Source organism: Vicugna pacos, chromosome 11 (genome assembly GCF_048564905.1).
Source record: "Vicugna pacos chromosome 11, VicPac4, whole genome shotgun sequence".
Classification (NCBI taxonomy): domain Eukaryota; kingdom Metazoa; phylum Chordata; class Mammalia; order Artiodactyla; family Camelidae; genus Vicugna; species Vicugna pacos.
Window position 1 is genome coordinate 37,614,017 of NC_132997.1, and position 11,160 is coordinate 37,625,176.

The 11,160-nt window shown below is 45.8% G+C and overlaps 1 protein-coding gene across 1 annotated transcript in view; it reads left to right on the forward strand.

Annotated features, from left to right (window-relative positions):
* The window catches only part of ERCC6 (ERCC excision repair 6, chromatin remodeling factor), a 67,515-nt gene extending 56,782 nt beyond the window's left edge, over nt 1–10,733 (forward strand). The window contains exons 12-21 of the mRNA XM_072971153.1: nt 25–120; nt 2,095–2,310; nt 2,778–2,888; nt 3,281–3,400; nt 3,824–3,918; nt 5,196–5,341; nt 5,427–6,128; nt 7,619–7,823; nt 8,422–8,500; nt 10,118–10,733. Of these exons, the coding sequence (XP_072827254.1) occupies nt 25–120; nt 2,095–2,310; nt 2,778–2,888; nt 3,281–3,400; nt 3,824–3,918; nt 5,196–5,341; nt 5,427–6,128; nt 7,619–7,823; nt 8,422–8,500; nt 10,118–10,540 (2,193 nt within the window). The 3' untranslated portion in view covers nt 10,541–10,733. The remainder of the gene's footprint in view (nt 1–24; nt 121–2,094; nt 2,311–2,777; nt 2,889–3,280; nt 3,401–3,823; nt 3,919–5,195; nt 5,342–5,426; nt 6,129–7,618; nt 7,824–8,421; nt 8,501–10,117) is intronic.
* The last annotated feature ends 427 nt before the right edge of the window (nt 10,734–11,160 follow it).

Below are 11,160 nucleotides of genomic sequence, written 5' to 3' on the forward strand. Positions count from 1 at the left end.
ATTCTGTTTTTATTCTCCCCCTAGGTCTTATTTTGCCGACTCACAGATGAGCAACATAAAGTCTACCAAAGTTTCATCGATTCCAAAGAAGTTTACAGAATTCTCAATGGAGAGTTGCAGGTCAGCTGAAGAATGGAAGCTGGAGAAATGACTTGTGGTCCAAGGGAAGTGAGGGGTGGGTAGGGGAGGAAACGAGCCCTAGTCATGGATTCGCTGTTATTGCCCTCTTGAAAACACCTGGGTGTGAACCTTCCCTCTATTTGAAGCCCTTCCAGGAGTGCGAGGACCGACAGTTTCATTTGAGCACGCTCCCTTTTTAGCTGTACCGCAGCAGTGTCAGGCTTGAGCCCAGCACCGTGTGGTTTAGCACCGGACAGCGGGATCGGCGTGGGGAGTCCGACAGGGACTGCTGATCCTGTCCAGAGTGTAGGGGGCAGCCCCCGACTGCTGGGGTTAGCAGGTGCACAGAGGAAGAATTATTTATTACGTGTTTCTGTTTAATAAGTAGTAACATTTTAGTTACGGGCTATACTCAGCCATAGCTGTGGGTAAATGTCTGTTCATTAAGCACGTGCAGTAAGTTCATGTAAACACTTGAGCTTCTTTGTGCTTCAGTACCTTAAAGTGTGAACTGTACTTTATGTGACATGCGAGGCTCCCTTAGTCCTTGGTCCGTCCTTGTCGGGAGTGTAGCTGAGTAGCAGGGATGCTCTGAAATACACTCTGCTGCTTTTTTACGTGGAGGCAGAGGGAGATGAATGTGGGTGGCGAGGCTGCCTGTGTTCTGCAGCATCACCTGCTTTTTCTTCCAGATTACGTCATTTCTGTTCTTTTAACCATCTCTCACAATTTATTTCATCTAGCATGGCATCTGTAGGAGGCTTTTAAGTCATTCACGTTTATTCCTCTCTCCTGTATCTCCCCTTAACTTATCTTCATGTGCCTCCAAGTTGTGAAGCCTCAGGTGGCCTATCACAGGCCACACGTGTAATTGTGAATGTTCTAGTCATCACAGTAGAAAAGATAAAAAGAAAAGAAAAGAAAAAAGAAAAACAGGTGAACTCAATTTTGGTAATAATTTTATTTAACCTGATATGTCTAAAATATCATTTTAATATATAATTAAAATTTTAAAATTACAGAGATGTTTTATTCTTTTTTATACTGTCTTCAAAATTGGGCATTTTACATTGGGAGCACCTCTCATTTGGAACTAGCCACGCTTCCTGTCTCGGCAGCCACGTGTGACCGGCGCCTGCTGTCCTGGGCAGCACAGGTCTGGAGAGGGCAGGCGAGCGCTGGCACTGTGCCTGCTTTGTTCAGATCTTTCATTGCTCATTTAACTGTTCACTAGTTTAAAACTACCGTACTCTGATTTTTGGCTTGCTTTATGATTTACCTTTTTCCCGTTTGAGCTTGTATACTGGTGAGTGTGATCTGAGTCACATGCAGAAAGCTGTGAAAGATGCCCTCTTGCTGGGACGGGTGGGCGGGCTGTCAGTCTGGGTCTCCTCTCCTGCTGCGTGAACCATCCTGTGTATCCTTCCCATCCGTGTATTTCCTGTGCATTTTCCCATCCGTGTATGTTTCCTGATACACTAATGTAAAGGTAAATGGAGCTTCAACCTCTGACTCATATATTAAGCTATGGAACTTTCACTGAGGTCCTTAGGAGTGCAGTATTTAAATGCATTCGCTAAGTTAATGACAGATTTCTCCAAGTATTAGACGGGCATGGCATTTCTTATTTATATTCAAGAGATGAGTCAGTTTTTTATATACTGTGAACTGCGTACCTTTTTTCTTAGAGGGAAAATAAGTCGTTAGCCATTGAATATGACCGTGGTAGACATGTTTGGTCCGACGGGGTTTTTTTTTGTCTTAGAAAACTTACCCTATCAGGAAAAAAGAGGATGTGTAAGGTTGGTTTCTTCCGGCTCCTAACATGCTGTGATTTGGGAGGAAACTAAGAAGCTGATGAAGAATTACTTTTTAATCTGTGTTGCATTTCAAACAGCCTTCTTCCTTTCCTTCCCGAGTGAATATTATTTTACATGGAGTAATCTGAGTGCACGTAATTCTTTTATACCGTAGATTTTCTCTGGACTTGTGGCCCTAAGGAAAATCTGCAACCACCCTGACCTCTTTTCAGGGGGCCCCAAGAATGTGAAAGGTGTTTCAGATGAGGACCTGGAGGAAGATCAGTTTGGCTACTGGAAACGTTCTGGGAAAATGATAGTCGTTGAGTCCTTGTTGAAAATATGGCACAAGCAGGGCCAGCGAGTATTGCTCTTTTCTCAGTCAAGACAGGTGCGTGTACAAACCTCATATGGAAACACGCCGATTCTTTGTACTTACACCCATTAATTCAAAAAATGCGATTTAACCTAAAATAACGATTCCAAAGGCAAATCCACCCACTGGTACTGAGGTGGCAGCCTGCACATCTCTTCAGGAGATTGGATCTTTCTCTAGAATTTGTGCCCAGAAGTTGGCTTTTTTAGAAAGGCTTATTTACCATGTGATTCTGGGGCGCTGATGAGTTTGGGTCCGAACTCAGTTAAATGCCCTGCTGTTTACAAAACTTGCAGGAATGAACAGTATGGAAATACCAAAAATTCTTTTGTAGTGGTTATATTTATCTGCCTTGAACCAAGAAACCCCTTTTAATTCCAGCCTGTTGGGGAGGGTGTGAGCGTTCACACACAGGTGGAGAACTCACTGCAGGTGTGCATTTGATTTTGAAGCTCTTATCCCCCACCCCATCTGCCAAACAGATGCTGGACATACTTGAAGTATTCCTTAGAGCCCGAAAGTATTCCTACCTCAAGATGGATGGTACCACTGCGATAGCTTCAAGGCAGCCACTGATTGCACGATACAACGAGGTAACAAGTGAATGTAGCGGTAAAGTCCCATAGCGCCCCCAGGTGCGGACGGCGAGGGAGGAGAGGGCTGCGCCCACAGCGCCTACATCTGGGATTGGGCAGTGGGTGCTTTTAACTCGGTGCATTTCTGGATTATTGGGGGTGGGGGTGTGCTTAAACAAAGAACGTGAATTCCTTTTTGAAAACCCAGCTTTTAAATATTGCTAATATGATGGATATTAAAAGTGGGAGCTGTGAGGTGGGATCTTGACTGACCAGAGGTCTCTAGGGCATAGCCCTTTGCTCATACTGGGACCCGGTGTCCATGTGTAGAGTGTGGCAGGGCAGCGGGGAGGAGCTGTGACTGGTGTCAGATGTACATACTGAGTGTCGTGCATCTTATTTACCTCTAGGACACGTCCATATTTGTGTTTCTCCTGACCACTCGGGTGGGTGGCCTCGGAGTCAACCTGACGGGGGCAAACAGAGTCATCATCTATGATCCTGACTGGAACCCAAGCACAGACACGCAGGTCTGCTTATTTATTTATGTATTTAAAGGAGTGTGTCAGTGGCATACCGTGTCACTCGGCAGTGTCCTTTGGTGCCATGCTGGCCTCAGCGCTAACTCACATCTTGGCTGTGCCTTGTCTTCAGCATAGAGGGGGACACCCTAAAGTGGCATAGACAGGAAGGGTCTTCCCAGTTTGTCCACAGCGCCCACGCTAGACCTGGATAAAGAGAGAATGTGGGTGGGGACAGGCGCACCTTGTGTTTCAGGTAGAGCCAGCCCGGTCTGTCTCTGCCACCTGCCTGTTTATCTCCTCAGTAAGCCTTAGGTCTTTCTAGCCTCATTAGCCACACTACTAACTTCGGGAGTGGAGGGAAGCCACCAGCTGTTAGTCAGCACTTGCCGCCGAGAAGGGCCCTCGTTGAGACGTGTCTCTCTGCCGCAGGCCCGGGAGCGCGCATGGAGGATTGGCCAGACGAAGCAGGTGACGGTGTACAGGCTGCTGACCGCGGGCACCATCGAGGAAAAGATTTACCACCGGTCAGTGCACACGGCCGCTCCCCACCCCGGGGCCGCTCCCCTGGCCGCGTGTGTGCGGGACGCCCCCAGCGTCTGCTGCAGGGGCGTTTTAAACTAGTCCTCTAAGATGTCTTTCCATCTTAGAGCAGTAGTTGCTATAATTTACACGATATGTGTGTGTGTGTGTGTGTTTATTTTGTTTTGTTTTTTGTATTTTTTTTCTTTTTCATTAAAATAAGCTTAGATGGCTTATTGTGTGTTTTTAAAAAACGTGTTTGAACCTGATTGTTTTTCTGTCTTACTAAACCAGTGTGTAAACTTTGTTAATTGTTATTTGAGAGAAATGTTCCTGCCTACTGCCGTGTGCCATCTTCTTTCACAGAAATGTTAAGAGGTGACCGAGGTGAAGTTCGCACGCACTGCGGCTTACACCCCCCCACGCGGTGTGATCAGGGTGGGGCTGGGGGCTTTGGCTCCGACACCACTTAGAGGTTGACCAGGACACCTGCTTCTGGCTCCATCTCACTGCCCAGGGACCGGGGGGTTCGGCAGGGAGACTTCCCTGGTAGCGTAGGGATAGTGCCACCTTCTCCCCAGCCCCTGCAGGGAGGCCCCCCGCTTCCCACTGTGTGCAGGGCCACTCCCGGTTCATGTTCTTCAGGCGCCTTGTCATGAGAGGCCTGGAGCCGAGTTGAGTCCTGTGAGGAAGAGCTTCCTCTCAGATGCACACTTCAGCCTGAAGAGTAATCACCTGGGAGAAGGCAGGACTCCTTTGTGAGTGTATCTGGGCCAGAGTGATGGTGGTGTGGAGCTTCGGCGTGGAGTGTGGACCAGCAGGTGGAAGCTGGGTGAGAAGGGCCCAGGTGAAAACTTGGCAAAGCCCAACAGACAGTTTCCTGATTCCCGTCACAGAAGGATCCTGAGTAGGACAGGGCCGGGGGAGCCTGGGGCCAGGAGGCAGGGAGGCCGACCCCCTCCAGCTCAGAGAGGCGGAGTCAAAGGATGAATGCGTGTGAAAAGGTGTTTCTTGAAATGTGATGAATCTTGGAAGTTGAAAAATCTCACTGGGTGTGAATAATAATAAGGCATTATTTCTAATGTAAATTCGGTAAAACATGGGAGACCACCTGATGTTTTATGTTCTTCCTGAATTGTAATTTTCTGAGGCTAAAAGTTTGGGGGATTATTTAGATATTTGTACAGCTACAGTTAATTATGTCTCTTATATTGTTTTATAATTAGAATTTTGAGGTACAGCTAAACATTGTTTCATACTGGTTTAATTTTTATCTTTTTAGACAAATCTTCAAGCAGTTTTTGACAAATCGAGTCCTAAAAGACCCAAAGCAAAGACGGTTTTTCAAGTCCAATGACCTTTATGAGCTGTTTACTCTGACTAGTCCCGATACATCCCAGAGCACTGAAACGAGTGCTATATTTGCAGGTATTACAGAAAATAATTTAACTTCGAGTAATGAATGACGTGAGAGTTACGCAGCGTAACATCTGCATGGTTTCCCCCTTCACAGGAACTGGTTCAGATGTTCAGACACCCAAACGCCATTTGAAAAGAAAATTTCCACCGGCCTTTGGAACGGACCCTAACGTCCCGATGGGCAAAACGTTTCCTGATTCTAACACATCTGCAAATGATGCCGCGTCCTCTGGAGAGAAATCTGCAGCTCCAGGCGCTGAAGTGAGTGCAGTCATTTCTAATCCAGATGGTCCTCCGAGCGATGGCCCCGAGACACCTCGCAGTCCCGCCGGCGGGGAGAGACTTGGAGAAGAGCCGGATGTGGCGTCCAGACCACAGGAGTCAGCAGGGACGAGTGGAAACGGGGAAGGTTCAGATTCTCCAAGAGTCAGCAAAACATGCAGGGCGCCTGGTGAGGACAGCATCGATGAGAGGGAGGGTCTTTCTGATAAAAGAGAAAGCTGCCAGGGTCCGACAGAACCTCTTTCGGAGAATGAGCAAACAGAAAATAATTTTCACAAGCACAAGTCAAAAACGAAGCATCGTGTGGCAGAGGAAGAGACCCTGGAGAAACATCCGAGGCCGAAGCAAAAGCCTAAGAACTCTAGACATGGCAGAGATGCCAAGTTCGAGGGAACCCGAATCCCACACCTCGTGAAGAAGAGGCAGTACCAGAGGCAAGACGCTGAAACTGAGAGTGAGACCCAGGAACGCAGCAGTGACGATTATGTTCTGCAAAAGCTTTTCAAAAAATCAGGTACTCCTCTTGCTGAGTTTGCCACAGGTGTGCTAGGAAGAAGATCACGTGTGGGTGCGGAAAGGGGCTCTCAACTCAAAAGGATTTCTTCTTCTAAAACCCAGATTTGAAACATATTGACATTTTTGAAAATTATATTCACCTGTCTTTCCTGAAGACCTAGGGGTCTTTGAACCTTGGGAGAACAAAAGTGCTTGACTTACTAAGCACATCCAGGAGGGATGCAGGGCTTAAAACAGATTTGTACCATCGGAACATTCGTAGGAGATGTCTCTGCATGCTGTGTTTATCTGATTTTCCAACCACAGGAGATTAGAGTGACAGATCGTGGGGGAGAGAGGCAGGGGCATGGCCAGAGGCAGGCACGCTGGGAGTAGGAAAGCTGATGGCTAATATCTAGAGAGAGAAATTAGAGACACAGACTCCACAGTTGCTCAGGGCCCTGGAGGACAGGTGGTCCTGGGGAGCTTAGTCATCCCTGAGACTGTCATCTCGTTCAGGCCTCACCACTCACCGTCTTCCCAGTGTGATGGCCTCAAGTCACCAGAGGTCGCTGAGTGGGCCTCTGTTCAGGAAGGCAGGTTTACGTACGTGTGGCATCTCCACTGGTAACTATTTTTTCTGCAGTTCCTGGTCTGTTTCCTAAGAAGTGAGCTATTTTGTCTCATTTTCAAATTCCTTTACATGGAGGCACAGAAAGCACTCTTGTAACAATTTTTTAAAAAATTGGCTTCTGTTTCATGATAATTTCCCCCTTGCCATTTCTAATTTTGTATATTTTTCTCCCTTTTTCCTTGATCAGGTTAAGCTACTAGTTTATTTTGTGACCCCCCACCCACCCAGTAAACCAGGATTTTGATTTATTAGTTAGATCCGTGGTTGTTCTCTGTGTCATTAATTTTTGCTTTTATCTTCATTACTGTCTTCCTGGTTGCTTTCATTTTTGTTGTTGTGTTTTGCTGAGCTTTTTAGTCTTAATTTTTATAAAACTACTTCATTTGGAACTTAGTTCATTTATTTTTATTCTTTCCTTTTTATTGCTGTTACGTATTTAAGGTTCTGAATTTTCCACTGATAAATGCATCAGGTTCTTCTGATACGTAGTGTTTTCGTGATCATTACTTTGTAGAAATTCTCTAATTTGGGTTCATATTCTTATATTTTCCCCCTTCAATAAAGACTGTATTAGTAGAAGGTTTTATTATTGTCCAGATAGCAGGGAGGAGGCGGTGTTGCAGTGCGGTAATGAAAGCGTTATGCTTCAGTTACTACATAGCGGGGATAGTCGATGGACCCTCCCGCGTCCGGCAGGGATGCAGGTGAGGAGCAGCAGCATCTGAAAGTTCCGAGGTCCCAGAGGTCCCGGGGAAATAGCAGCCAAAAACATCCACTAGTTTGTCTCCACCCGCGGTGCCCCAGACTGTACAGAAGAAGCACTTGACAGTGTACGAGCCGAAATAACACGTTCGCTGTCTCTCTTGCTCTCGCAGTCGGCGTGCACAGTGTCATGAAGCATGATGCCATCATGGATGGAGCCAATCCGGACTACGTGCTGGTGGAGGCGGAGGCCAACCGCGTGGCCCAGGATGCCCTCAAAGCGCTGAGGCTCTCCCGGCAGCGGTGTCTGGGAGCGGCGTCCGGTGTTCCCACCTGGACCGGCCAAAGGGGTGTTGCCGGTGCACCAGCAGGAAGAAAGTAAGAGGTTGCTGCCCCGCCATGCTTGCCCAGGCTGGGAATGAGGTCAGGGCAGGTGGACACCTCCTCCTGTTCATCTGCAGGGGTAGAACATCTCTCAGGGAGGGACTGGGTCAGCCCGATTTGCGTGGCGTGGGGAAGTGCACTTACACTCTTACCATCTTGGCTTTCAGTTCCTCCTTTCTGAAGCTAGTTTTTCAGAGAAGGGAGAAATGATCTGTTTGGCTGAAGAGATACCATTAAAAATAGTAAGAGATACTGAATGAGGATTAAAATTTAATATGATGAGTCACGTTTCAGTAACCAGTAATTCCTGTGCTGTTCAGTGTGCTCTTTCAGAGTAGTTTTCCTGCCTAGAATTTGTGGGTGGTATCCATCATGTGTTGACCAAGGATCTTAGTGGTCCTTACTTGAAAAGCAGTAGTGGTTTCCCGGCGGAAACAGGCGTCTAGGGGACAGAGCAGAAGCGTCACAGCTGTGAAAGAACAACTGTGCAAAGGGGAATTTGTCCAGGAAGCGTTTCGTGGTGGACAGGGCATTCTCATCTCTAAGTCACGAAGTAAACATTTTATCTACTGTGATTCTTTTCCTCATTTAGGAGCCGATTTGGTCAGAAAAGGAATTCCAGCTTCTCTGTGCAGCAGCCTCCTTCAGCATCTCCGAAGGAGAAATGCCAGGTAACATGATAGCCTGTCTGCTTTCCACTTGTGAGACTTAATTGAACCGCCATGAGAATTTCCCCCAATCCCGCAGGTGAAGCAAAGCGCTGGCATAATGACATCTGGTGTTTGTCTTGTGTGCTCTGATTTATGGAGCACTTTCATTTGAACTTGAAAGGGCCAGCCAGCCTCCTAGAAAAGACAAAGTCTTTAACCCAAGGTCTACAGTAGGGTCTCTCTTTTGCCCTCCAAAAGTTGATACAAGGATAGGTGATGTGTGAGTTGCTGCCCATACAGCCAGTCCCACCCGGAGGTGAAGTCCTAGCTCCAAAGGATCAAGGTTGAAAAAACTGCCTTGAGTGGTTTTTCGTTTTTTCTTTTAGTTAAAAATTTTATATTGATAATACATAATCACAAAGTATATGTGTCATAAGTGTGCAGTTTGCTGAATTTTCACAAACTAAGAACTTCCAGTCTATTATAATTTCACTATTTACATTTTTTTTGATTGGCAGATACTAACTACTATGAATATAATAGATAAGCAAGTTTCTACTGTATCACACAGGGAACTTTATTTAATACCTTGTAGTAACCGATAATGAAAAGGAACACATGTATGTACGTATACGACTGAAACATGATGCTGTGCACCAGAAACTGCCGTGGGTGTCGTTTGTAATTTACTGGCTGCCGGGGCTGTGTGCTGGTCTCCCCTGTCCTGTAACCCCCGAGTGTTCGCCTTGAGTGCTTCCCTGAGAGAAATACTAGACCTTGCTCTTCTTGTTTAATAGTCTGTTCTTTTTTTTTTTTTCCAGTTAAGGGTCATGTCAATTATAAAATTTGAGAACTCTCAAGTTCAGATTCCCGTCTGAGATGAACGCGAGCACACTCAGGAACAGAGAGCCTGCTGTGACTTCCCACGTTCCATTCTTTAGCAGTCGGAATGTGAAGGGAAGTCAGAGCTGTGTGGCTGTTCTAAGGAAACTCACATGAGGTGTCAAGTAGTAAAAAAAAGATTTAAAAGTGAAGGGATGGGGGAGGGTATAGCTTAAGTGGCAGAGCACATGCTTAGCATGCAGGAGGTCCTAGGTTCAATCCCTGGTACCTCCAGTAAAAATAATAATAACTAAATAAACAAACCTAATTACCTCCCCTTTCCAAAAAAAAAAGAAAAATAGAGCAGGGGTTCAGCAAATTAAAAAAAATTAAAAAAGTGAAGGGAAAGAAGTGCAGCTACGACAGTGTTCCTTATCCAGGGCCCAGGTCTGGGGAAATGTGGGCGGAAGAACTGAAAAAGCCCACAGAACCTGTGCCCCCGGGGGGCATTTTCCTAGACTAGAAGCCTTCTCGGGAAGCCCGGCGCCCACCCACCCAGCCCTCCCTCTGGTCTCACCACTCATGGTGGTGATGAAACAAATAGTGTAGTTTTGGGGTTTTCTGTTTTCCTTAGGAAGTATTCTCTAGGAGCGGGTGGATTTAGACCTTTGCGTTAGACGGGGTCTCGTTCTTTCCCCATCAGCCGCAGCGCCCTGGGCACGGGTGTCACTTTATGACCCTTGGAGCCTTTGGGGAAATAAATGGGAGCAGAGGCTGGACATTAAATATCTTGATGCATTGGTCTTCTTCCTCCAGGATGGCACGATGAAAAAAGATGGAAAAAACCATGTTTCTGAGCATTTTAGTGGAAAAATGGAAGATGCAGAGTCTTCATCCGGGGCCCTGACTTCATCCTCACTGTTGGCTAAAATGAGAGCTCGAAACCACATGATTTTGCCAGAGCGCTTAGAAAGTGAAGGTGTGCCCCTTCCAGAGGCTGCCGCCCTGCCGCCCTCCAGCGCAGAACACGATGACCTGCTGGTAGAAATGAGAAACTTCATTGCCTTTCAGGCCCAAGTCGATGGCCAGGCCAGCACTCGGGAGATACTGCAGGAGTTCGAATCCAAATTATCAGCGTCACAGTCTTGTGTCTTTCGAGAACTGTTGAGAAATCTGTGCACTTTTCATAGAACTCCAGGTGGCGAAGGAATTTGGAAACTCAAGCCAGAATACTGTTGATCAACATTACTTTCTGAACTTTTGATTGACTTTTTCTAGTGAAAATTTCTGATTATTAATCTCATGATTAATAATCATATGTTTTGTCGATGGAAGTTAGCTGCATTTGATGCTTACTTTGAATGATAGCTACCTCACAATTAAAACTTTAAGGAAGAAGAAATTCTTCTCTAAAACTTTAAAGTTTTAAAAATACCTGGGTTGATTTTTTTTTTCCCAAAATGAATTATAAAATCAGGGACCTAACTGTTAATCCTTGGAACACATTTGTTCTGTAACCGAGAAGATGCTGTCAGGGAACACACTACTACTCATTTAGAAGCTTATACACCAGAACCCTCAACAATTCTTTTTATTGGTGCTAAACATGTCTTATAGTTGGTTAGACATGTTCAATAAATCGGTTCATCAATATTTGATAACACATTGGTTTTGGTACCTAGCTTTTAAATGTTAAAATTTATCATTTGCCACCCAAAAAGAGATTAGGTTTGTTACCTTTTGAATCATATTAGTTGCCTTTAAATGACCTTCCTTTTAACGTACTGTTAAATTAGAAGGTATTTTTACTAGTAAAGCATGAAATAGCTTGGTAATAAACGATGAGACGTGCATTTGCA